The 27,229-nt window shown below is 38.1% G+C and overlaps 3 protein-coding genes across 4 annotated transcripts in view; 1 reads left to right on the top strand and 2 right to left on the bottom strand.

Annotated features, from left to right (window-relative positions):
- The window catches only part of LOC145230309 (phosphatidylinositol 3,4,5-trisphosphate-dependent Rac exchanger 2 protein-like), a 36,083-nt gene extending 24,631 nt beyond the window's left edge, over nucleotides 1-11,452 (top strand). Inside the window, exons 27-43 of one of the 2 annotated variants that reach the window (XM_080095700.1) lie at nucleotides 20-140; nucleotides 885-1,055; nucleotides 1,522-1,620; nucleotides 1,698-1,809; nucleotides 2,262-2,347; nucleotides 2,833-2,975; nucleotides 3,780-3,895; nucleotides 4,314-4,462; nucleotides 4,818-4,933; nucleotides 5,318-5,419; nucleotides 5,668-5,770; nucleotides 6,120-6,176; nucleotides 6,746-6,889; nucleotides 7,622-7,803; nucleotides 8,309-8,487; nucleotides 9,672-9,842; nucleotides 10,380-11,452. In XM_080095700.1, the coding sequence (XP_079951826.1) occupies nucleotides 20-140; nucleotides 885-1,055; nucleotides 1,522-1,620; nucleotides 1,698-1,809; nucleotides 2,262-2,347; nucleotides 2,833-2,975; nucleotides 3,780-3,895; nucleotides 4,314-4,462; nucleotides 4,818-4,933; nucleotides 5,318-5,419; nucleotides 5,668-5,770; nucleotides 6,120-6,176; nucleotides 6,746-6,889; nucleotides 7,622-7,803; nucleotides 8,309-8,487; nucleotides 9,672-9,842; nucleotides 10,380-10,422 (2,094 nt within the window). In that variant the 3' untranslated portion in view covers nucleotides 10,423-11,452. The remainder of the gene's footprint in view (nucleotides 1-19; nucleotides 141-884; nucleotides 1,056-1,521; nucleotides 1,621-1,697; nucleotides 1,810-2,261; nucleotides 2,348-2,832; nucleotides 2,976-3,779; nucleotides 3,896-4,313; nucleotides 4,463-4,817; nucleotides 4,934-5,317; nucleotides 5,420-5,667; nucleotides 5,771-6,119; nucleotides 6,177-6,745; nucleotides 6,890-7,621; nucleotides 7,804-8,308; nucleotides 8,488-9,671; nucleotides 9,843-10,379) is intronic. The other variant, XM_080095701.1, reaches the window with a different exon arrangement.
- Nucleotides 11,453-12,145: 693 nt separating this feature from the next.
- Nucleotides 12,146-20,705, bottom strand: LOC145230311 (uncharacterized). The gene is made up of 12 exons (XM_080095704.1): nucleotides 20,481-20,705; nucleotides 20,302-20,413; nucleotides 19,811-20,023; nucleotides 19,451-19,655; nucleotides 19,256-19,377; nucleotides 18,933-19,021; nucleotides 18,686-18,828; nucleotides 16,733-16,922; nucleotides 16,115-16,209; nucleotides 15,299-15,489; nucleotides 14,544-14,680; nucleotides 12,146-14,122 (listed from the first exon to the last, which is right to left on the bottom strand). Exons 1-12 carry the CDS (start codon nucleotides 20,518-20,520, stop codon nucleotides 13,374-13,376), a joined length of 2,286 nt encoding a protein of 761 aa, XP_079951830.1. The 5' UTR covers nucleotides 20,521-20,705; the 3' UTR covers nucleotides 12,146-13,373.
- A 563-nt stretch (nucleotides 20,706-21,268) lies between these two features.
- Nucleotides 21,269-26,426, bottom strand: LOC145230312 (uncharacterized). Its single transcript, XM_080095705.1, has 7 exons — nucleotides 26,224-26,426; nucleotides 25,961-26,110; nucleotides 25,485-25,594; nucleotides 23,791-23,956; nucleotides 22,926-23,050; nucleotides 22,133-22,256; nucleotides 21,269-21,797 (listed from the first exon to the last, which is right to left on the bottom strand). Exons 1-7 carry the CDS (start codon nucleotides 26,306-26,308, stop codon nucleotides 21,433-21,435), a joined length of 1,125 nt encoding a protein of 374 aa, XP_079951831.1. The 5' UTR covers nucleotides 26,309-26,426; the 3' UTR covers nucleotides 21,269-21,432.
- Between the last annotated feature and the right edge of the window lie 803 nt (nucleotides 26,427-27,229).

Genomic DNA, 27,229 nt, shown 5'->3' with positions numbered 1-27,229 from the left:
TGTTATTTATTACTTGCAGTCGAACGTTGATTCCCCCAGCATAGTTCCCAACCACTCCAAGGAGAGCTCGACCGATTCAGCGATGGAGACGGACATGATCCAGTCAAGTGGCACATTAACCAGGCAACAGAGTGGAATGAGTAAGTTGCACTACATTCTTAATCGTATAGTTACCGTTATGCCCTAAATGTTTAATTATGGGTATCTTTTTACCTTCCTACCCGCACTTAAATGTTATAAACCAAATACACTTTATTATTTACCGTTATGACCTAAATGTTAAATTATAGGTAGCATTTTACCCTTTCCACCCGCACTTTGCGTTTTAGACCAAATACACTTTACCTAAATCAGCACTAGGTCTACTAGACGTTCTCTTTTTGGAGGACATGTCATTTTTTAACAAACAGCAATTTGTCCTTAGAGCACAATAATAAGTGCCCAAATGTCATCCTTGTGTGTTTGTGAGATGTACTAAATTTAAATGTAACAATTATGCCTTAGAAACAGACAAAAATACTTTTTCGGGTTATCTTTTTGAAGAAATATGGGTACAAACATATATTTACTGTGAGTTGTAATAATTGTTAATTGAAATTTAAACAGTCAACTTCAAAATAATCTATATTCATTGACTGCAAAACAATCGTCTAATATATTTCTAATGTATTCTTTGGGCCCGAACAATAGCGTTTGATATTCTTTTCAACAATGTGTCCTTCTTTTTGGTGATGGAAATATGGTAGGCCTAATGGGCACTCTATTTTAGTCGTTTATTTTTAGTTATATTTTCTACAATTTCGGTCATCGGTGGCAAATATAAAACAATCGGAGCGTAAAGTGTGAATTGACCTTGAAATACATTTAACCTTGACTCTTTGCAGTGTCGCCCACAATCCATGTGCAATCAGAAGAGACCAACGCGGAGGAGCAAGGAGAAAAGAGTGGGGAGCAAAAGAGCAAGGAGGTGGTCAAGAGGAATAACGGTTCGCTCCGAAAATCACAACAACAAGAGGAAGGATCGGTCACAGGAAACGATTCAGAATGCGATTCGGGTACAAGCGACCTCGTGAAATGTGATTAGGGGCTGTTGTCGGTTACCAAGCGGTCGCACGGGCACAGGCTGCATGCAAATCTCGTGTTTTCGCCACGAATATATCGTAGAGCATTAGGGTGTCTGACCTATGGCGTATGTCCCAGATGTGGTTTATAATGCGATAGTATGTTGCACAGGATAACATTTAGATAAGATTATTTCTGCCTGCGTAAGCAAACAAGGTTACTGAAAATGTTGGCTAAAATAAGACCCAATGTGATTAATACAATGAACATGTACCCTTTTCCAATTAAGCCACAACGTATAGGCAACAGCAATGTGCGCCAAGCTAGCCTTTTCTTTTTCTTGTAACTTGTTGTGTCTAAAATCTATATGCTTTCTCCAGTTCTTGTCGTAATGTTTGTAAACAAAAATGTCACTTTGGCACGTTATCGGTTTTCACAACGGTTCTCTTACACCTACAGGCATTCAAAGCGACCGGGGCTCAATGGTTGTGAGCGAAAACAACTTCTTCAACTTTTCGAATCCACCAGGGCAAGAAAACAACTCCGCCGAAAAATCAGGTTTTTATTTTACAAATCGCATCATAATGTACCAGTTCTTTTCAGTTCTATTTAACTCTAATTACTTTTTCTTGTAGTTTCGGAAACACGTCGACCCCCTGCCATGTCAAACTCCAGTGATATGCTTTCCACGCCAGGTGAAGTCCAACATCGCTCACTGAAAGGCGCGAACTCCTTACCATCGCTCACGTGAGTAAACATTGGTCCTTAAAATGCCTTCAATATACAAACAGTTTTTCAAGAGCAAGGCGCACAGTTATTTTAATTAACTGTGAGACTGACTAGGACAGGGTTATAAACTAAATGTGGGATTAGGAACTAAGTTTTAAAGTTGGGTTTATTACTATTTTATTGTAATGCCTCACTTTAACCCTAATAGCCCTACCCGTCCGCATTTTTACACAGTTTATTTTTAAATCTTTAAGCTCTTTGCTCCACATATAGTTATTTACAAAATACATTTCCCTGTTTGGCAATAACAATTTCTTCATTTTTTACAGGATTAAATTTTTTTTTCAAATTCGAATCCCGATTAGTTTTATGTCTATATATGTTTGTATATGGGTCTAGTAGCGCATCGGATCAACTACCAAGCAGACCTTCTTCTTATAGAATCTGATATCATGCTTAACATTTAACAGGAGCCCGCCACCTAACGGCAACGTTACATCTCCAGTCAAGTTGCGGCCCAAGACCAGTCGGCCGGGATCCAGAGTGACTTTTTCAGGTAAACTAACATTATCATCCAAAACCACTACAGACATTACCATCCTAATATAAATCATAATTCGTCAGTCCAATTTCAAGGCGTCATATTATATCAAGCAGGCCTCCCAAGCAATACCATATCAGAGTTGTAAACGGGCCTGAAATTGGAGCCCGAACCCAGCCGGAACTCGAATCGTTTGAAAGAAGCCCGTTTAAGCCCGTTAAGTTTGATTAACAGGCGTATATATAGCCCCAGGAAAGACCAAGACAACAAACACAATAGATAATTGGTCTTGAACAAGGCGCTTTAGGGCTGTTTGACATTAGGTCACGTCCAACAACTTTATTTAAAAAAAATCTGACTGAGACAGAGTGTAAAGTCAGGCTCGAATCAAGTCCGTTTTTTAAAAGAAAATTAAGCTTGAACCCCGATTTACAACTCCGTACCATATGTCAAGATATGTGTTCATCCTATAGCATCCTAATGTATTGTTTTTATGACAGCACATGACCGAGTTTCCATGATCAGCGCCACTGAGAGCAACTGTTCCTCAGACGGAGTGGAAGGCATCAATTTTATCGACTTGGTTTTATCGCCGGACGCACTGGATAAACTGCAAGGGACCATGGAACACTTTTTGTCAAAGGTTTTAACATTATACAATAGTGGCCAAAACTACAAAGCTTCCCAAGATCACTTACGTTTGTTGTAAATGCCCCAAAAGTGCGCGTTTTTCCACCTCGGTACCGAGTACTCGGGTTATGGTTCGGCTGGCCCATGTTTATTATACATTTCTTAAACTCGGGAGCAATCAATAATGTGCAAATACAGAAATCGTCCTGAACCACCAATGCTCAACAGACGATTCCAGTTACATATATTGGCGTATCACAGTTGTAACTTATAGCACGCTTGAATCACTCTGTTTAGTTCTATTTGAATAAGTACTGACGATGCTATGTTGTTTATGGCGAAATAGACATCAACAAGAATTTGCATTAGGATATACACAGACTGACTCGAGTGTGATGTAAGTTTCATCTGGTATACATACGAGCAATAATACATCATACATGGACTTTAAAATTAACTTCATCAAATATGTAACTACCGCAGAACTGTAGAGCAGGGGTCGGCAACCTTTTTTGCACTGCGGACCGTTTTTGAAACTAAAATTTTATCGCGGACCGGTCTTCAAAAAAACTACAAATATTTAGCAATAAAATCGCTTAAATTAGTTTATCATCCCCGGGATATATGGTGAAGATGTGTTATAGCGTTTAACCTAAAAAATTGTACGGCCCGGTAACGAACTCCTCACGGACCGGTACCGGGCCGCGGACCGGCGGTTGCCGACCACTGCTGTAGAGGATGCATTTAAATGCGATTTATACAGACAAATTTTGTCATTTATGATTGTTATCAGTTTTGTAAATTCCTGTTTTTTTAGATTCGCAGCCTCAATGAACTAGTTCGATCAGAAACTGTGAAGACGGTATTCGAAAACACACAAGACACAACTCCGAACAGAAAATACAGCAAAATTATTGAAGCGCTTACTGCCAGGTAACACCTTCCTTCCTGAATTGCACAACAACTATTTGAACCCTTATGAAAGTTAGCTTGTTTGTTATTTGCATATAACCATATGGGGATACGTTTTTTTGCAAGCATGATTGGGGCAAACACCTTGGGCAGATTTTGTACAAGAGTGTGCAAATTATGACACATATTTATAAATAAGTTGGATGTCGATAACTCGCTTGTTTAAACATTCAATGACTTCGTTCACTTAGTCTAGGATCATGATACTTTTTTATTCATCCTGTTTTTCGACAAAATATGTTAAATCTGTGTAGATTAAAATTCCTTTTGCCCTTCAGTGCCGTCGCCTATTAAGGTCACTTTATGCAACGTTATCAAATACAGCATTTAAATTACTAACTAAATGAATCACATGGCACTCAATTTCGTTTCTTTTTAGTACGAGTGATGACGCAATCAAGATGGCCCTTTCAGTGTGCGAGGATACGGAACAGTTCACTGACGTCATCAACACGTTGATTGAATCCGTGGATCGCCATGTGAATGAAGTTCGAACACAGCTTGTCCTGTCTGTTCTCCTCAACGAAGGTTGGCATAATCCCATAAACTGTACATGTACTGTACTTCATTAAATCCTCAATGCAAGAAATTTTACGAGACCCTTGTTTCCCTTGTTACCCTTTTTATCAATTGTTACGTAACTCAAGTGGATATAAATGGATGTAACTGATGAATGGCCCCTAAGATCACTGATAATGGATGGAGCATTTGCCGAAACGTTTGAACAATAAAGCATGTTGCTTTTTTCCGTCTGTTTCGGCCGTTATTTTTATCAATAAACTTCTAAACCGATCCGTATATAGGCTCCCAAGAAATGATGTTTTCATTCAACTTTTGTCAAGCCATTAGCATTTAATGACCAATTTTATATTATTTTTGCCAGATCCAAAACTTGTGTCAAGAAGAGACAAGGTTTTCAGCCAGTGTTTACAAACAGCCATTTCATCATTTTCAACGCAACTAAGAAGCGCCATTGGCGAAACCTTTAACAACATGAAGGTAACACTGAAACTTAGTTGAGAGTTACTCAAATACAGCAACATGTCATTTACCTGGAAGCTGCGGACAGTACAAGCTGTTTCGATCTATAAGAACTTACGAGTGCAGCTGGTGACAAGAGATCGGCCGTATTGGCTAGTGTAGTCATCCAACGGCACTCCAGTTTGTTGGGAGTAACAGGCTAAAAAGCCATGCCTTACCGGTTAAACCACAGAGATGTCATAGATCGAAACAGTGTGCACTGCCTGCAGTTTATCGTTTATTGGGTTGATCATTTTTACACGATCCATATGCAATTAAACGGATTGTCCGACTAACTGGATTCATCTTTTCCAGTTCATATACTGACTGTAACCAAATACTTGCATCTGACTTGTTTTTTAGGCTTACGGTGTCAGGCCTGAAGAAGCAAGCAAGAAATGGTTGGAACAGTGCATGTCGATAGGAGCAACAATCATGTTTCAAACGATGCTTAATCCGAACATGGTAAGTACGCTTCATAGTTCGGCGTAGCTGCTAGGCGTAGGCTAGAAAAAAATTGTCTGTGGTGGTATTCGAACCCACGGCGGGAATGCTTGGTGACTGGCTGATTCGGTATAACGCCGTCAATATAGGCCTGGCCTATTGTGATTTATATATGAGTAAGCCGTGATCGCTGGTCTGCATTTTTTTTTCATTTGACAACAGTTCCATAACATTTACGTTTTTGTAACATTTACGTTTTTGCGTTTCAGCCTGACGAGTGTGCAATGCTGGAGGACAGTTGTGTTGGTGTAAATGACCTAGAAAGGGTCTCGTTCCATTTCCGTGCGATCACGGGCGACGTGGAACCAAATGGTGAGACCAAAACTCCTTTTTATTTGAAGTTATGCTGATTTATTTTGTTACATCAAACAATCAGACCGTTTTCATTCGCAAAATCAGGCATGCAGACCATGAAATTAATAGTTATAGCGTGTAAATGCTACATAATAGATTTTTAGTACACTTTCGGTTATAATACTCCAAAAGTATCGATTTAGTCAAATTTTAATCCATCCCAAACCGCGGTGCTTGTGTTTTTGGGCTTAATTGCTAAAGCTAACTGATCACTTGCAACTAATTACTAATCGGCTTGTGTTGATGGCTGTAACGGTTTTTTTATGTTGCCTGCTTCATTTTTACGTTACTTTTTTGTTCTTCCAAGAATGCCCATGCAATTGTAACAACAGCTTTAACGGCGCTAGTCCTGTGCACATAGATGGTAAGTTGATTTTTTGATTTTTCTTTGCTTTTTGCCTAATTACATCCAAGACACACTACAAGTTTTGGATCAAAAAACATGATGATTTTTCAGCAGAAATGTGACTGAGGATGTATTTAAAAGCAAACGCTTCCGGTACCTGAGATTTAAAACTGAAAGAAATAGATAATTAAAAAAGCATAGAATATGTATTTCACTCTATTGTAATTTTCGATTTCCTCATTCAAATAGAACAATAAGTTACAATTTAAGAGAATAAAAAACAAAAACAATTGTGGTGCTCGCTAATTTAAAAATTGTCTACAAACAGTTTGTTGGTCATTTTCGATTTTCTTTTTCAAATTGAGTCGTAAGTAAATATTTAATTTTAATAAACCCAAAAAATGCCTAATTTTGATGCTCGCTAAGGTAAAAATGGACTACAAAACGTTTTTTCCATAACTTTTAATGTGTCTTCGCATCATTTCATAATTCACCAAAATAACCTTTTTGTTTTTAATTTATAAGTTTAAAAATTATTTCTATGTTGTCGTATGATTTCTATCTTATACATGAATTTCCTTTGACAGCAAACGGCATCGGGTATTCTATGGAGGGCAACCGCTGTGCACTGAAAGTGTATTTCCACTTGGACAAGCATGTTTTCATCAAGCTCCCACCACGCCTTCAAGCTGGCGGAGGTGTTAAACTGATTCCTGTCATCTTTAACCACGGTAAGTTTTGCAACTGTATTCCAACTTGACTATGTCTTAATGCGCCGACTTCACCCTCTATTGTGAGTCCCTGCCACAAAACGCTAGTAGTAACGGTGTATCTGCAGCGCGTTTACCATCCATCCATCCACCAATTGTGCCCTCAACTTTGTCGCGCTTTTTAACGCCTTGCGTTGCGCAGCTAATATTTCCGGCTTGGTGAATATTTTAGCTTTAGCGCAATTGTGCTGCTACAATATGTTTCACCCAGCAAAATTAACTCAACGTGACAAAAAATCTAGTGTTAATAAATATGTACCGTTTTTGACCTGCACACCTATTTTTAAAATATAAAACAACCACGTTCAGAGTAAGATTTCCCAATGCGTCGAAACTGTTCAATGGAAAGACTTAAATTCGTGTATTGGCGGCTGAAAAACCGATTTGTATACTTTGGTTTAGTTTTGTTGGGATAAAACAAGTGATAAAGTTTTTTGTAAATGTACCGATAGTTTTTGGTGTAATACTTAACGCAGAAAAGGTTAGTCCCACTGTCATAATACGTATTTACCCAAATCTAACATTTTGCCGATACATTCGTCGAGAAAGCTACTCTCTGTCTTTAATGATAGACAGGCGTTTTTTACAAGGTTTCAAGTCTCTTTAATGAAAACAGGCGCTTTTTACAAGGTTTTAAGTCTGTACAATAAGCAAAGTACAAATCGAATTACCAGATTCAATGTTTTCTCTCAGGCTTGGAAGACCTAGGAAATTATCTATACGAGCAAGGCGTCTCTCTCCAGAATTTCAGCAACTCCATCAACGAGAAAGCACTGCAGAAAACTTATGATTATTACAAGAAGTTTCGGGCTTTCCATCTTGATCGATCCAAACTTCCTAGAGACACAGAAGCAAGAGCTGTCCTCGTGGATAGGGTAAGCACACATGTTAAGACTTATGGTCAACTCAGTGCTATGATTTAAGGCAGTGGTTACGGATTAGGGTTTAACGCCCCAAGTGGGTCCGAAATAGTCAAGATGTTGGGTCACAAACAGGTTTTGTTACAATTTATTTGGTGTCAAACCGTATGATGTTTTTATTAGCTGTTGGTTGTGCTATTAAGAATAGAAAAAAGTTTTTTTAGACGATTTGTTACAAGCAATTTCAAACATTTTGCTTACCAATAAGCCAGGTACTTAAGAATAAACGCAAGATAGCACCCAAACATAACTGACCCCTTCACTTAGATGGTGACCAACTATATGACCGTATACTCTCTCTTTAGCGGGTTTTCTTGATCAAATAAACCACTGTGTGGTATCTTTGTACAAAACTATACAAGTGCGTTTAATATATATCACGTTGCTGCCACAACGATTTGCGCTGCAGTAGTTCGAATTCATATGTAGAATTGCTAGTTAATCTATGTTTTTGCTTTAGCTCTCGCGGCCACTGAATGCTTTGGATGAAATCATGTCACTTCTGGAGGCAAACGTAAAGTCAAGACACGGAAAACCGAGTCTTGCACCGACCGGCTGCGGAGTGCTCCCTCTGGCGGCAGAGTTCTGCGGAAGATTGGGCGGATGCCATATCATTGCATGCAACAATGGTGTACACAGGTACATACAAACTATGTAAAACACAAGTTGTCTAAACTATTGTAACGTCATAGAGATTCTGTTGCCTTCACAGACACCATTTTGTGTCCAAAAACACGCGGGTTTACGGAAAAACACACACATTGCCTGATGTTTAAAAACTAAAGAACTTTAAAGCGAAGTAGATTGGACAAATTGAATGAAACTTTTGGTACCCGCTGAACTGGGCATCATGGGCAATATGAACATCATGGGCATCATAAACATCATGGGCATCATGCACATCATGGGCAATATGAACATCATGTACACTATGGGCATCATGAACATCATAAACATCATGTACATCATGGGCATCATAAACATCAGGGGCATCATGAACTAGGGATGCGCCGAGCCGAGCCAGAACCCGAGTACTCGGTACCGAGCATCGCTGTTTTTGATGCTCGGTGCTCGGCCGAGCAGTTGCACAAACTGACCCGAGCATTAAATTTGCATATCCATGCCCTGCTAACATATGTAACTAGTGTTCTAAAGGATGTCTATGAACAAAAACGAATGATTTTTCAAATGCAGTAGATGTTGGAAAAACGCGTACTTTATGGGCATGTACAGCTTAATAAAACACCGCCGGTGACGTAAGAGGCCTTGTAGAGCTAAAGCGTAGAAAGGGGATTTTTTGTGACGTCATAATGCACCGAGCGTGCTCGGCCGAGCACCGAGCATTAAAGTGAGATGCTCGGTGCTCGACCAAACAGAACATTTGCAGTTTTGGCACATCCCTATCATGAACATCATAACATCTTGGGCAATATCAACATCACGGGCATCATAAACATCATGAACATCATAGGCATCATAAACATCAGGGGCATCATGAACATCATGTACATCATGAACATCATGGGCATCATGGACATCATGGGCATCATGGACATCATGGGCATCATGAACATCATGTACATCATGGGCATCATGAACATCATGGGCATCATGCACATCATGGGCATCATGACGTCATAGACATCATGCACATCATGGGCATCATGGACATCATAGACATCATGGGATAGCAATAAGATAGAGATTTACATGACGTATTTTTAAATTTGAGTTCGACAAACTTCTAAAACAAAATTCTATTCCAAACATGCTGCTAACAATGCAACGGGTAACCAAGAGTAATGTCAATTACACGGTTTCAGGTCAACCCTAGCTTGTTGCTTGGAAGAAGCTCTTATCCTTGCGAGGTCACATGGTCTTCCTCCGAAGTATCTTGTCACTGCTGCTTACCAACTTATGCGAACCGGGGCTCGTCTGTACAGCGAGGTGAAGAACCCAGAATCAAGAGACCGAACAGTCAAATCAGCTCCCAGGTAAAACTGCAAGCTTTCTAGCTATTAATTTGCAGTACTGTATCAAAGTACCCATTGTAGGCATTTTAATGAATCAGCTGGTCACCAAGCATTCCCATATGGCAAGCCGTAGGCCCGAAAAAATTCGAACCCACGACTGGGGCCTTTCCGGTACTCGCCTTCTACCAACCGAGCTACACAGGCTCAGGGGTAAACCCGTTGAAAGTTAAATCACAAGCACCGTTGCCTGTCTCGTATGCTGCATATGTCAGCTTCGTGGTAGGGGATCGCCAGATTGACCAGTAATCAGAGTACTGTACATCACATTGTCTGTGTTTGTTTCTTCATATAAATGGCATTTTCATCAACAAACCAGTAATTATGTCATGGCGTTTTCAGTGTCTGTTTGTTAGTCGCAGTTAATAACTATTGCTTTTTATTTGGTCTCCCCAGTCGAAATTATGACTGAATGAAATATGTTTTCGATCAAAATGTTGGAGGACTTCCTCCCCGGTTGGAAACCACTGATCTAAACGAAAACTTTGCTTTGTCTTCTAGGTTGTTTAAACTGAATCAGGAATCGGAACAAAGTCCAACGTGACGTGTTGAAAGCCTTAAAACTCACAAAAAAACAAGTCGGACTTCAAGAGTTTTGCGTCCCACACCTGTTTGCACTTCAACCAATGTAGACCACGTCGATGTCTGCCTATTTTTTATATCTATTCTTACCCAGGATCAACCGACCAAGAGTTGTTATGCCCGTGCGATCGCATTTGCCTTGTAACCTATTGTGTTGGGAGCTGGGCCGAGAGCACCTTATCACTGTATTGCTTTTAGCCGATAGCAAAAACAGCACAACGACCAATACGTTAATTTCACAGCCAGTTCCAGTGTTGTTGTTTTTTGCGCCTACTTCTTCAACTCTCGCCGTTTACGCGGTTTGCCTTATGTTGTTTTTATTGGTTATAAAGCTGCGCCGTTCTTTTATTCATGTACCATGACCGTATAATGCAGAATTGTATGCTTGAAAATGAGGCACTAACCCGAAAGTACAAGGCCAAAACCTGACCCGAATACAAAGCTCTTTAAATTAAACCCGAAAGTTGGTGAAATTGTTGCACAAATGATGCTGTGAATTCAAGCTATTCCATTCAAACATAAGCCCCAACCCGACCCTTGCCTGACTTAGAACTCTGGTGTAACGCACACCGTATTGATGTTTCATCACCACAGCAAGCGAAATGTGGGTAAATACATACTGTTATATAACTGTGTAACACCTCAACGTTAAATGAAATGTGCTGCACCGCACACTTACAGAATGTACTATGAACAACTAGACCTATTTCGCAGTGTAGAAACCGCTTATGTATGGGGTTTGATTGTTCTAAAAGCCATTCAACATACTAGAAGCTGTTTCTTGTAGTCTACATCAGAAATCAAATCTTCAATTGCACATTCGTCGCTTGTAGTTTTTCGTTGTTATTTTTTTCGTTGTAGAAACTTACTTGATTCCATTCATTTCCTTGCGACGCATATTTTTGATTGCTTGTTTTTTTATTTCCCGCCCTGTTAGTAATGGGATTTTGTTTTTCCCGAACGAATGAAACAAATTTTACCGCCTACCGAAACCGGCGTTGATTGTAATCAGCCGAAAACTGAGCAAAACGTGCCTGTAGATGGCAACAGATCCTCTAAACCAGAAATAGAACAACTTAAAAGCCTACTTTGACCGGTCAGCGGTTGGCCGAACGGACTAAGGAGCTCAACGTAAGTGCAGGCTCCAAAATGTCCTGGTAAGATCAGGGGTTTAAATGCAATGAAAGAAAGAAGTTGCTATGAATGTGAGGAGAAATCAACAGAAGTTTTTAAACAAAACACTTCTTCATAGCTTGATTGTACAGTAGACCGCAAAGGCAGTACACAAATCTGTCACATTTCGACCATAGTTAGTGGCACAACCTGTTAAAGAAATGTGCCACTGACAATCCTTCTGATTTCGTTATGAAACGCAGTCGGACAAAACAACTAATCACATTCGAAGATGTAGGACATGTGAAACACAGCATTCAAAGTTACCAAGTCGAATTTTAAATCTAGTTCTTGCAATTTTTGTGTGACTGTATTGTTCCAAACCAGTCCACAGTTGCATTACATTAAAGCCACAAACTTGGTAGTCAAATATACGATTTCTATAATAGTGATCTGGTTTTAGAATTGCCAAATCTGGTGTGTTTCGCGCATGAAAACAAAAAGAGACAGAAACACATTGCATTGAATTCCTAGACACAACAAATTAAAATCCGCGTACGGTTTTCAGCATAAACAGTACCATTTTATGTATTAGAGAGTTAAAAGAGCAAACGAAAGGTAATAAACAAACCAAAACATGGTAAATACTGCAGCACCACAAATAAAAAAAATAAAGGACGTTCAGAAATGTAGGACCTCAAAGTAAAAAATAAGCAGCTTGAAGCAAAAATAGGAAGCTTAAATAGTTATGACTTTTGAATTTTTGGGTAGGTAAAACAATGAGTAATAGAAAACAGGTAAAAACTGCAACATGGACTGATAACGTCTAATTAGGTTAAAATAAAAACGCAGACCTTGGCAAGCACTTACAAAACTATATGGCAGGGTAAATTGATTGTGTTCAGCAATGAGAACTACAGAGGACGGAATGGGCATCACGTTCTACAAAAACGCATATTTTTACTGATTGCAATTTTGTTTCAATAAACTACAGTGCATATATTTGCCACAGGGCAGGGGCCGGCAAACTTTTTGCTGCTTTTAACCAGTTGGATTAGTTAACATACTGATCTTTAATAAGATAACAAACATTCCATGTGTGCAAATTTACTAGCCATCATTAAGTTACAATAAGGCTGATTTAGTGAGGGGCATGGGGTTGTATTGCCGAAATAAATGTGCTCGCACCCAGGTTTTTTTTAAGGTTTGGTTTGGGTGACCGCTAAGTAGTTTTAAGAGACCGCAAGTGGTTCATTTAAATACCAAAAAATAGCCATATTTGCTTATTTGGGAAACCGCTGGAGAAACCAAAACACCTTAAAAAACACTGCTCGCACCTTTAGTGGTAAGAGACGTAAAGTTCAACCTACATGGTGTTTTATTTCAGCCTTGTAAATATTACTGGCACATTTGAAAGTTGGGCCGTTTTTTTCGGCTTGGGTTAACCAGAAAAGTGGCCAGAAGAAAAAGAGGTGCCTCAAAATGTTGTTACACTATATGGGTTGATTTAAAATACCAAATTATGGGACCCAAAATTTGTATTTTTAAAAGTTTAGTCAGGAAAGCCATAACCCCTTTCTGCTTGCAACGTCAATGGTTCGCGTTTAAGTTTGAATAAAATGGGCTTGATTCGGGCCTAACATTACAGTATGGATCATTTGTACCGCACTTTACCTAACTTTCGGCACTCATTCGGGCTTTACTTTAAAAAAGGGGTAAAAGCCCCTATTACAGCAGCTTAAAACTCTTGTGTTTGCCGACCCCTGCCACACGAAACAGCAATACAGCGAACTAAACCTACTACTGCTTCATGTCCTCTAATAAATCATAGGCGAGCGTTTGAGCGAAAAAATCAACCACCTGTGGTTTGCTCCACTTTTTCACTCGTATTGGTTCCCCGGCTTCCAAATGTATCAGTTTTCCACCACCAAAAACTACAGCACCATCTTGGTTTTCTTCAACAGAGCTACCACTCGATATGGACGGACTATCGACAACCGCCTTGGACCTCGCAAGACGCTTTTGAGTTTTTCGCTCGGTTTTGGTTGATATACCATCGCTGTCGAGTCCAATAACATCGTCAGAAAGGCCAAACAGCAAAGCAGACTGTAGGAGTTCACTGCCCAGCAGCTCAGGTGATGTTATCCGTAAAGGTTTTTCCAACAGTTTTTCTCTATCTCTTAGCCTTCCCGCATCAGTTGAAACTCTTACAGCACTACTGCCTTGGATATGAACATTATTACTAGTATTAACGTTCACATGATTTCCTTGATGCTCAAGTCGCATTTTGTAATCGTTTTTAGCGGGTGCGATAGTTTTAGAACAGGATGGTTGTTCTTCAAAGCATGTCTTAACTTTCGGTGAAACTTTCGGCCTTTGTGAAGTAGTTTTTCTCGAAGTTTCGACGCGAGGGGTTGCGCTTCTTCTTGCAGAGGTTGTTCGCATTTGTTTGCTCGCTTTGGTGTCGACCTGCATGGGGTAAACGACCGCTGCCATAGCAACGCTTTCGCCCATTATGGCGGCAGTTAGGCGCGGAGATAATCCAAGATCTAAATTGAAAATTTAGATTAATCCTGTAATTTGAAAGTTTAAATTTAACACAGTCTACAATATTGCAACATAGTGAAATATCAATCAATAAAATCGTTAACGAACCAATTTTTAAGGTTCTGCAACTTTTTTCCAGTAACTTCTGAAAAAAAAAATCAAATCACGTTTTTGAAGCCTGTGGGTAAACCGCTTGGTCATTCAAGGTCAAACTTTTGGAGCACCAACTTTCGATAACTAATTAACATGTGTGTAAATTTGAAGAAGTTTGAAGCACTCTATGTTGACCAAACATTTGGAACAAACCAGCGTTAGACAAAAAAAGATTAAAAAATACGAACAAAAAAATATGTAAGTCAAAATACACAAAAAGAGTTAAAACGATTAGATAATTATATAATGGCCTTTTACCGTAGTGATTACCTTTAATATGAGTGGAAAGACTAAGGATTCGAGTCCTTCTGGTATTCGGAGCTCTCGACTTTCGTCGAAGAATCGATATAATCTCGTTACGGAGCGTTTCGTTCCATAACCCGTATATAACCGGGTAGTAGACACATCTGTAAACATACATAAGCATCAGGAAACTAACGCCAGCTTTGTGCTGGGATTTGAAACATATATACACTTGCTTGCAAAGTTCAGTGCAATTCTGTCGCTTCGTGTTATTTTACCAAGCGAAATAAACTCAAATAAACTCAACTCAAGTGAGTTGGATTTTATCTTATCTCGGCTTCGTTTCAAGAGATAAACTGTGGGTGTTTATTCTTTGTAGTATTGAAACTTAGAGAAAGCGATTGTTTATGATAATAAACCTAGCAAAAATAGGCGATTACCTACATAATCTAGTTGCCTTCGAAAGGATATGGGTTCTAACCCCACTCCGTATTTCCTTGAGTAAATCATTGGGATCAGCATTCCAATAATTTTACCACACGAAATTTTAACAAATGAATCCCAAACAATGCGCGAAAAACGAAAAATCAGTTCTTCAATAACCGAATTTAAATCATTAATATCGACAGTAACTTAATTTATACAACCAGAATTGAAAATCGTTTAGTGAAGAGTGGAAACAAATTGAAACCAACACACAACGCAAGAACCACAAAATATCAATCTGAGATTTCAAAGCATAGACATTTTAAATGATATAAGTTGTAAGATAAACCACTTACGTTAAGTACATGAGAATCGTTGTTAACGACACCAGCCAATCAGGAATCGCCACGTTTTTGTAGCTAGGCACGTTTCCGACCGAATTCAATGTGGCGGCTGCGCCTTGAAATGTTTCCACAATACTTACAACCACGAATGGACTCATCGTAAACAAAACGGAGCCCACAATCACAGTAATTGTGCAACATGCCTGTAAAAACACTTTTCAAAGTCAAAACATATAGATGTGTAGATTACATCAAACGTAAAAGCAATGTACCGATACAATGTAATAAACTGCAGCAAATTCAAATTGCTATTCAAAATCCGCGTAATTTAACGAATTTCAATTCCCCTTTTGTCTTTTCGCAGGTGTTCTGCAAAGTTAGACTCTTAAATCAAGCAAATGCAAAGTACACCTCAGTTAAACCGGATTCAGTTAATCCGGATCATCACTAAATTCGGATAAAACTTAAGGTACAAATGATTTGTAATGTGGTAAAGCTTTAGCTAATCGGTAATGCTATTACCATTGCCGTTAAACTTCAAAGATTGCCGATTGACATAAAGAAATTAGATCAGACTGGCTTAAGAGTTGCATCAATAATAAATGGGACGTAATCGACCTCAACCCTATCCAAAACTTTTATATTAGTTCAAAACCAAGAAACGATTGGTCCCATTTCTTACTGTGATATTGATCATCTCCGAAATAAAATGGCGGGAAGGTCTTTTTTGCGTCAAAACCAAAGTTATGTACTAGTTTTTTGCACTCTGTCACGGGGTAACGCTGTTGCTTTTTGTTTTTACTTATTACGTTCGATTTACCAGATTACCTTTTTCTGATTTTTGTAGTATTGGAAATTTGAAAATCCAACCTGCCTTTTGTGGAAAACGTTGCGTTGACATGTATTTGAGCTTGTTGAAGAAGCTTAAAAAAGACAACTTAGTTTTTCTAGATGTTTTGTGTTTGTTTTCGACCTATGGTAATACTCCTATTTTTCACAAAAAATATCAAATTACGTTTCCAAAAATAAGATAAAAACAGCAGTGTGTTACATCATACAAGGGTAAAATTGCTGTTTATTATATCCCACAACCAGGTTTTTTTAAGGTTTGGGTGACCGCTAAGTAGTTTTAAGAGACCGCAAGTGTTTCATTTAAATACCAAAAAATAGCCATATTTGCTTAAACGAATTATTTATTAGGCTACTGGCAAATTTTGGGAAACCGCTGGAGAAATTTGGGGGACCATTTCGGTCCCCCAAAACACCTTAAAAAGAACACTGCCCACAACTATAGTTAGTTAGGACAAATGCAATAATCAAATAAAATTCTGTAGTGTATATTTAAGCAAAATGGCAGTCCATTACTATTAAGGAATAAAATGGTTACATGTATAGCAAAACCATAAATAGCATCTAAACTTGGGTACAATAGTGGTTATAATTTACCTCTTTTTAGGACATGACTTTGTATTCCACGCTGTTTATGCCTAACATCAGTTCTGCTACTTTGGACAGAGTACATTTGTTTGCATATAATTTGATCATTTTTAAATGTTTGTTGGCGTGGACCGTCAACTGATAGACAACTTGCTTCAGGATTATGGACTTTATGTCTGTATGGCTGATCATAAACAGGCTACAAAAACAGCAAATATAAAGGTCCAATTAACGTTTTCTAACATCACATGTTCATCGAAATGTCACAAAAAAACAAAATTGATATCAAAGTAAAAAGCAAATAAATTTCAACTCCTTTTTGAAGCAAAAAATGTAAATTTTATACTGATTGATATATATTTGACACTAATATTTTGTACAAAAAATTAAAGACAAATTAGAAAGTTCTAATAGGTCGAAACAGTGTGTACTGTCTGCAAATTAGAAGCAGTTTTAAAACTAGAAGGGTGGCTTAGCACATTTTGCCATTGTCCATACACTAAATCGTATTCTAAAACGGCAATATAATTCCTTCACTTATTTTATATTGGGTCCCATATTAGCCACCGTCTTTTAAAACGTTAGTTGTTTCTGCAGGCAGAAACTCATGGGTCCCCACACATGCAAAGTTGTAAATACTGCATTTCAAGAGATAACCATAAGAAACATTGGTGTTGTAAAGTAAAACACTGTGATTGGTACTAGGATTAAATAGTCATGCTATGCAAAGTTCAAACTATACAAATCGACTCAATTCAAGCATTGTTTAAAGTTTGTTTAGTTTAAAACAAAGAAGTAAAACACAACAATCGATACCTATAAATGGCATAACCTTTCCAACAATTGCGCACTGTTTAAAAACTCACCCATTTTAGGGGGCTAGTAGGGTGACTGTTGGGGCTACAGGGTTTAACACAACAATCGTCATTTGTAAATGGCAAATTGTACAAGCTATCCAAATTTCAGCCAATTCCGACCCTGTTTAAAAAATTTACCCTTTTTAGGGGGCTAGTGAGGTAAATGCTGGGGCTACAAGGTTTAACACAACAATCGTCATTTGTAAATGGCAAATTGTACAAGCTATCCAAATTTCAGCCAATTCCGACCCTGTTTAAAAAATTTACCCTTTTTAGGGGGCTAGTGAGGTAAATGCTGGGGCTACAAGGTTTAACACAACAATCGTCATTTGTCAATGGCAAATTCTACAAGCTATCCAAATTTCAGCCAAATCCAACCCTGTTTAAAAATTCACCCATTTTAGGGGGCTAGTGGGGTAAATGCTGGGGTTACAGGGTTAAACACAACAATCATCATTTGTAAATGGCAAATTGTACAAGCTATCCAAATTTCAGCCAATTCCGACCCTGTTTAAAAATTCACCCATTTTAGGGGGCTAGTGGGGTAACTGATGGGGTTCTTCACCCTAATGTTGAAAATATGAATCTGCAATGACCCAAACAACAATCCTGTAAAATTTTGTCCAAATCGGCCAATGTTTCAATTTGACCACTAGGGGGCATTTTAACCAACAACCGTAATGACTTGTGACGTCACAAGACGTTCACCAAGCAATCCTCAAACATAAGTACCATATGTAGTTGCCTTTATAACATCACACAAAACTAACGTTTGTGGTGCGCACAAACCACATTTTACATTTTGGGGGCTAGCGGGGTAAATACTGGGGTTATCATGACAAACGAAGCAGATGGCACATCTACACAACTACATCTACCATATGTGAAAGTTTCATCCAAATCCATCAAACATTTCAGGGTAAAAAGGGGTGGACAAACTTCAGGGAAGAAAAAAAAAAAAAAGAAAAAAAAAGAAAAAAGAAAAAAAGAAATCGAGTAAAATCAAGATGTGTCCCCTTCAAGGAAGGGGACCCATAAAAATGAGGTTTAAAATGCTTTGTTGCATAAGTGGTTTAAAACTGTTCATGTTCAAATAAAGGTTCACCTCATGGGGTGAACTTTCTGCCATGGACTGGATATTTTGTGAGCAACCAATTAAACCACTGGATGCTATTCCAGAATCTTCCACAAAACTATTGTTTGAGGCAGCTTGAAGTTCATGGAAACCTTTGTTCACTGGTGAATTGTCTGAAGCAATAACATAAAAAGCTTGTAAAAATGCACGATGTATTGTGCAGATAAGGATGGAAAATGTAATTATACATGCATATACAACTGAGCACAAAACATACCAAATTTGGCACTGGCATTTCCTCTCTCAGTGTCACTTAATACAAAACTATTTTTACTGCAGTAAGATCCAGAGCTCCATGATCTGTGTCTGAAACAAGGTGTCATTTTTAAAATATTTATTCAATTGTGGGAAAATTATTTTAAATGCTGTATTTACACGAATTTTACAGGATATGTATTTGTCCATTTTGTTACTGGAAAATGTAAGTACCCAAACGATTATTGTAGGTAGCTTTATATAGCAAGGTTTTATATGAATCATTTATTACATCAGTTGGCAAAACTCAAGTTCAAATTCTTTAATATTCATCAAACCACTTACCTGCCAATTTTCATGTTCTTGCGCCTGTAACTGGAATTTCGATACTTTTCACGTGCAACTCCAAAAATTGAACAGTACATGGAAATCATAAAGCACATGGGCAAAATGGCACATATGAGGATCTATATCAAGTAAAAAGTTAAGTTTGTCACAAAACTGCTATTAACAATCTATAAGGCATCAACTAATACTAACCCAAAACAGGCTAAACCCAATGGTTCTGTTCCACAAAGGAAAACATCCAAAACGTGCCACAAAGTACTGGTACTGGGCTCCTGCTCCGAAAAGGGGTGGAACTGCCAGACACAAAGCAACTGACCAGCAAGCAAGTATCACCGCCGTCATTCGACAACTTGTGATACGATTAGGATATTTCAAAGGGTGGACTATTGCATAATATCTGTTGAAAATAGAGAAACGCAAAAGTTTAAGCAACAAATGAGTTAGAAGACAAGCACTTTTTTTTAGTATTATGCAACATTTACAGGATCATTTTTGGAACAAAGAAAAAAATCTGCAGATTGAAAAGTTTTTTGTGTTACATAAAAAACATACCTGTCAAAGGATATCACTGACAATGTTATTAGACTTGAACCAAGCAAGCTCATAGTTAAAAATGCAGTCAATGAGCACCAAACTTTTCCAAACATCCATTTGCCAGCGATACTACTGGCTACAGAAAAAGGAAACACAAGAACACTATATCCGAAATTTGATACAGTCAAACTGAAAACTAGTTTGTTGCTTGATGTAAGAAGGTACTTCCTTCTGCAAAAAAATAACACTCCAGTTAATGCGTGTACATAATAAAGGACCAATGTGATTAAAATATTATTGGACCTGGTGAAGCATTAATTGCATTGTCATTATTTTTTCCATGACACGGATAGTGGACTAGTTATAGTGATGAATTTGGTTGATAACAATTTTTAAGCAGTTAGAACAAAGATACATAAAGCTATATTTAAAGTTTTATATGTCACAGAATGATTACTTTAAAAAAACTTCCTACGTTTTTCATTTTTATATTTTCATAATCAACATACCTGTACAGTGTGAAACATACCAAGAAGTTTCCAAAACATGATAAAAGTGATACAATGCACAGAAAAAAAGTCCACAATATATTCACACCTTGCTGGTTGTTATCTAAAGGCACTAGCACAAATATTTGTTTGGTTATTTAACTGTTATACGGTTTACCACAAAAATGTTGTTTATTTACCTGTGTTGTTCTCCAGAAAAAATGTGCTGACATTTTCCATGTTTTCATTATTCGCTGGTTTGATAAGTTACTCTACGTCTCCTCAAAGTTTAGTGTCAGCAAGACGGCAAACAACAAACAAAACTACTACTATAAAACATTGCCTAAAGTTTCATATTAGGTTGCATTATCTTTCCTGATATTATCACTCAGCTACTGATATCAAACCAACTGGTAATACAAACAGTTTTTCAGAACTAATACACGAGATGAAACAAGTTTGGGCATAAATAGAGAGGTAGTTTAAAAAATAAGAGTAACAAGCACATTTCCAACAAATAACAACTCAAGTAACAATAGGGGCTGTCACTAGGTTATTTCCCAACTGTGCGAACACGAATAAATGTTTTTTTTTCTTGTTACATCAAAAAACAAACAAGCCAGCGCTTTATTTGCTACTACAAAAACTTCTACAGGTATATATTTAAGTTAATGCTATCCACAAAACAGTTTGTTTTAAATTTGAATAGAAAATTTGAAAACATTCCCTATTAAAATAAATAAAAAATGTGACGGAACAGCTGTACAGTCTTCCCGCCTCGTGTTAAAGGTACAGGACAAGGCTTAAGTTGCTGTAACGGTTGTGCACTTTACTTAACTGAAATCAGCACCTAATGTTTTCAGTCAACAGGAATATACTCGTCTGGCGTTTCAAAGATGCTTTTCAAAGCACAAAGTGCTGAACTAACGGAAATATCATGGATCAAAATGGCTGACTTCAATGAACACATCCGTACTGCACACATTGCTGGAACATCAGTAAGTTTTATTTACACTTCAATTTCATTAAACGTAAATTAAAAACGAGAAATAAGAACGTTTAGTGCAGTAAATACACGCCCACGGCAAGGCAGTCAGGCGATAGTCGAGTTAGTCAAGCTGAAACAAAAACAAAGCACATTTTGAACACTTTCTAGCTGTCAGGATCACTGTCCAAGGATATGCGCGTTGTTTTCGACGTTTTGCGTCTGTTTCTCTGAGCTCTCGGTCTTTCAGATTTCTCAGTGCAAAGGACTTTCCACGGTTGTAGGTTTGAACTGAAGCCAACGGGGCTATTTACACGTTCTTCAGCAACTTGTTTTGTGTTTCGAGCTTTTGCCGGCCAGTCTGGATCATGTACTTCAGGGTCACTGCTTTCAGAGTCCGCGGGCACTCGAAGATTCAGGCTGCTTGCGTTATTACGTTCGCTTTCTGTCGTTTCTACAACGTATTTTATTTCGGCTGCGGTTGGAGATGAAGATGTGTCATCCTCGAAACTTACTGGACTGGAAAATCTTCCTGAAAACATGATCATCAAATTGTAAATGAGTGCATAAATTATGACAACAGCAACCAAATCTTATGATTTTAAAACATCGCACAGCCTGAGGTTACCGAGGTATGTTTATTGGTTGTATTTTTTAAGAAAAAAATGTAAAATTTGTACATATTATGAAATATGATTGTAGGCCTAGGTCTTTAAAAAAACGCCAAATATTTTTTTTCCAAATTTTTTTTAACGTTTGTTAGGCAAAAGTTGCGAAGGGTTTGTGCCAATCAAATTGTTTCAGTATTGGTGTAATTTTAGTTTGTTTAAAGACGTTAGTATCTGCAATATGTGGCCGAAAGCTTACCGTTTGATTCTGTAAGTGAGTTGTCGGAAGCTGCTTCCTTCATGCGTTTCGTTGTTCGTTCCAATTCCAGGTTGATTTCGTGAGAAGGTTCGGTCTTTATCTTTCGCTTTTGTCGTGGTTTAATCTGTATCAGCCACAATGTTTTGTTAGCAGAACCTTTCACAAGTAACTTCCCTGCCTTGTTTTTTGCGTTGTCTAACCCAGTGGTCGCCAACCGCCGTTCCGCGAGAAGTTCGTTACCGGGCCGTACAGTTTTCAGGTTAAATGCTTTGAAACAATTTTCACGTGCATCCCGGGGATTATACACTGGCCTAGTAGTCGGTTTACGAGACGGGAGTGCGAGCGTTTTTGGCACAATGTGCGCACATTTTTTAAAATATGTGCAGGTTCTATAAAGTGAATGTCAAATTTGGTTTTAGTGAATTTTTAATGATAGCCCTAATACGTTACTCCAACCCTATAGCCCTAAGCGACAGCATTTTTAGAGATATACCGTTCTTACTGGGGATTTGTGCTCTGCGCCACTGAGTTATGGTGTTAGTAGATTTTCCGTTGCCACCCACGTCTCGTTTTAAGTCCTACATCGCAACTTTTATTCGTTGTGTTTTTGGCAGACCAACGCCTAAATGTGTTAAGCTCGTTTTGAGTCTGCCGTGCGTCTTTTCCATTTTATTGTATTCGATTGTCCCAGTTAGGCAGTTATCGACATAATTTCAACCCACTAGGCAGGATCATTGTTTCTAGCTATGGGAGAAACACTTAAGGCTGAGACAGGATTAGAATCTAAACTTACAAATGGCGGCATCTCGGCTTCATGCGGTGACAAACGAATATCCAATGCCGTCGGACGCCCTTGCATGAAACTGAGCGGCATATCGGGGCGTTTCTCCATTTCCATGTGCATAATAGGCGGCGATCCTGTATCCCAAAACACAAAGATATTACACAATTGTTTTTTTTTTACTTTTTAGGTCGTGGATAATGTTGCCACATTATTCACAGACTTAATGAAAATGTAAATAATGAAAACAATATAAGTTCAAGATAAGTGCATGGTGTGGCTGCGAAATCAGGAATATCTATGCATGACTCATTTAAGCCCTGGAACTCAAATACTGAAAACGACTGGTTATGACCAGAGCGTTTTTTAGCCTCTTTGTCGTTGGAGATTTCTTACCGTGTTTTGAAATATGCCTTGTACATGTATTGTTTTATGACCTGATGAAATGCGTAACATTGATGACTGGCGCTAGTTTTTAGACTCATTGCGGCAAACCAGTTGTTCTTAATCTGAGACTAGTTGTTCCGTAAAAAGTAATTTTACATTTTTGGAGGATGATTTAATTATCATTTTAAGTTTCCGTAACACCCCCCCCCCTCCGTGACGTCATAATATTTTTTAAAGGGGTGGCAAATAAAACCTATCTGGTTGTGCTCAGGACTAACGATAATAAAAAGGTTTAAGAATTACTGGATTAAACAATAACATCGAGCCAAAGTAGTACACATAGCCCCGAACTTTCGATTTACCGAGGTGAAAATATACGACACGATAATGCAGCCGAGAGTGAAGCCAGGCCCGAAACAACACCTTACACCTGAAGCGATAACTCTACATGAACGTTACGATATGTATAAGCAATAACGTTTGCACAAACCTCGACTATTTGGGCTTGATTTACTATTCAATGCACCGAAAACAGCGTGGTCCCTATCTGTTGTGTCGGGGGGAGGGCGATACCGTTCTCTTCTGTTCGTGTGATATTCCAAGTTGCCACTGTCAACGTTATGCTTGATTTTTCTGTACACCTTTTCACATGCTGCCTGTAAAGGAAACATACGACAAATGTGTAATGCAGAGGCTTCAAACCAGGGTAGATTTACATGCTTTGGAGGTTAAAAAAACTAGGTTAAATTCAGTTATGAAAAGTAGAGTGTCATGTTTTGGGGAAAAAAGTAACCAAAAATTAAGGTATGCTTTGAGAGTAGAAAAGTAATCAAAATTGAAACATGAAAAAGTAGGGTGTCATGATTTGGGAATGAAAAAAATAACTAACATTGAGGCATGCTTTAGAAGTAAAAAAGTAATCAAAATTGAACCTTAAAAAATTAGGGTGTACTGTAGACTCTGAGCTCATTTTTTCAACCGAAATCAGTAAAGGTTGAGAACATATTGCGTTATGGCAAGGTGAAAAAAACTGGTCAAATAGGTTTGTTTGAGTGTGGTTGGATTGTGAATGATACGAAAGTCTCCAGTATGGAATTATTAGTCCTTAATTGCTGCTTTATGAGACAAACGTGACTGACGTATCTATTTTTTTCGAAAAATCATCTTTTCGATGTTTGAAACTGCGGCATACTTTGTAGGATTAGTCACTATTTTTGTCACCGGTCGTGGTAGTTCTGGAGTTGGTTCGGTCTTGTTGGTTAAAGTCTCAAAGTAAGCTTGATCGTTTAAAAACCTATAAGCAGGGTTGCCATTTCTAAGATTTGTCCTTATTTTGAACGGTAGTGTCTTAGAAAAGTTCAATGTCCTTATTTCTAAGAAATGTCCTTATTTTTGACTTGAGTCCTTGTTTTGTCTTATTTTCAACAATTACAAGTAAAAACCATGCTACTAGTAAACGTAAAACGAGACGTTAGCGGTCGTGAGATGCGCAAGGTGTTTACTACGAGCAAGGAGTTGCTGAAACAGATTGTTTCTGGCCAAAATATTGCATATTATATGTCGGGAGACGTATAAATGCAAAGATTTGTTAAAAAAACGATGGTTTCGTCTCGTTTTAAAATTTAATTTTTCGGTTGTCCTTATTTTTGGATTCAAGTCGATGGCAACCCTGCCTATATGTATCGTTTGGAATATGGAACGAAATGTATCTAGTGTTTCCTGACATTCTTCCTACGTCTTCCAACAACTATTGGGTTCTTTACGAAAAGGCAAAAAATGGTGTTTAATTGTTGGTCAAAATTCTAGACTGTTTCGCAATAGCATTCGTACATCAAACGAACAGTATTCTTTTTTTAATTTGTCACGTTATTCGTTGGTCGTGGAGCACTTATGCGCAGCCTAAAGCGTTTGATGTTACTAGTTCAGATGAAATTTATACTTTCAGGAATTTAAACAAATCGACGTGACTCAACTTAACAACGTTAAACTAAATAATATTTTGTCCAAATTTCTTTTTTAAATCAATGTTGTAAAGCGAAATGCGCAACGACCAAAGAGCGATTATTATCAAGAACAGGCGGTAATCATTCAAATTACTCAAGTCTGTAATTAAAATCTCATAAATTTACAACCGTCGTATTCGGTCTCCGATTCAAAGCCAAAGCCAACCAGAACAATTCTCACCTTTACATGATGAAAATCTAACACGGATGAAGCTTTATAAACATCGTGTACGTTTGAGAAGTTAAGAACAAAGGTGCTGGTGTAAACAAAATCCATGAGCACTCGAAAACCTGCGCCAAAAAAGTTTTAAAGACGTTTTTACATCGGAAGATAGGTTACTACATTTTAGGCATCATTGCAGCAGAAAATTGTATAGTATACCAGACCATATTACATGCTGTTTTAAAATTTACTTTTTTGTAAAAATGTTTTGTGTATTATACAGCATGAGACGTTTCTTCAATATTGTTTTAGTGCATTTACTATACGACAGTGTTTCTTAACCCCAAATCACCGAAAAGAATTTTTTTAAAAGTTTTTAGTAATTTTCCTAAGACAACAAATGGTTACAGGGGTAAAAATAGCGCACACCTGGAAAAGCTTAGAAACACTGTCCCGAAAAAACGTTTTGTAGAAAAAAGATTCACATAACCAACCTTGCAAAGGTACACCTGCCAACACAAAATTTTGTTGTTCCTGTGCCGATGTGAAAAGCGACAGGAAATAGTCGCTGTTAGCTGCCAGGAACGATTTGTGGACGCGAAATTTTTCCCCTTCCACTATCAAAGTAGCGTCGCAAAACATGCCTGAAACGTCAAAAGGTTATCATATGGGTTTTGCCCTCCAAAAGCAACTTTGCTCTAAGCGTACTGATAAACTACTGTTACAACAAAAGTTAGAGTCGCTTTCCCGGTCGTACCATTTGTGCGTTGTTCCTGTAGTCTTTGTAGAACATATGTGGTGTGTTTTACAGGCAATATGTTGGTTTGATCAGCTTCCGTCATATTATTTTAAAAGCAGGTCTGTTACGTTTACGATCTTAAACAGAAAGACCGCTACCTTGAAATACAAACAGTTGATTGTTATGTTACTTTTTCGCATACTTTAAAACAGTAAACAAGCCAAATATCAAAAACCGAATCTTACTAATACGTTGCCCAATCTAAACTGGTTGCTGTGCCATATTCTTAACCTGTGGACAGGCCCTATATCAAACACCTAATCTAATTTAAACTGATGTAAAAGCATTAAGCCGATAAATGATAGGCTGCATACACTGCACAGTGTTTCGAACTATAAGGTCTCAAACTGATGTGCTGTTTTAAACTGAATGCTACACTTCAGCGCGCAAATACACATGTTAACAATGTTGAACTGTATATCCAACCATTGTACGACAAAATTACACACCACTTACGTGTCGTTTGAAAAATAGCTATACTGATCAGTTTAAAAACTCGACATAAAACATCTCAACCACATACAAGAGGAACTAACTACTTCTGCTTAGGTTTGTTTGGACTCGAAACTGTACAGCACAATTACGGATCATCCTAACTAAGCTTTGGCGAATTCGCCCTCCGTAAGAAGATAAATACTAGGCGCATGTTCCTATAAAAGAGAAAGGGTGGTAAACCTCTTACACTCGGCGCAGCTTAGAGCCTCATCCCGTCTTGAACAATTGTGGATTAGCTCCTAGCGTGATAAAACATTCAGACGTGATAGTATTTTCTCTATTCCGCGGGCGATAAACCCAGCAATCCCGTTAAATCCGACAGACAAAACGATGCCTAGATGCTTTAATCGGATTATCGTCAAGGCAACTGGGTCTAATTGACGTTCGTACGACGACCTCCACCAAGCAACTTGATTCTCTTTAAGTCGTTGGGCAAACACGGCTTTGCGAAGCCTATATTAAAAGATTT

Source organism: Phallusia mammillata, chromosome 5, assembly GCF_965637545.1.
Source record: "Phallusia mammillata chromosome 5, kaPhaMamm4.hap1.1, whole genome shotgun sequence".
Taxonomy (NCBI): domain Eukaryota; kingdom Metazoa; phylum Chordata; class Ascidiacea; order Phlebobranchia; family Ascidiidae; genus Phallusia; species Phallusia mammillata.
Note: the sequence above shows the minus strand (reverse complement) of the source record. Positions and strands in the feature narration are given on the sequence as shown.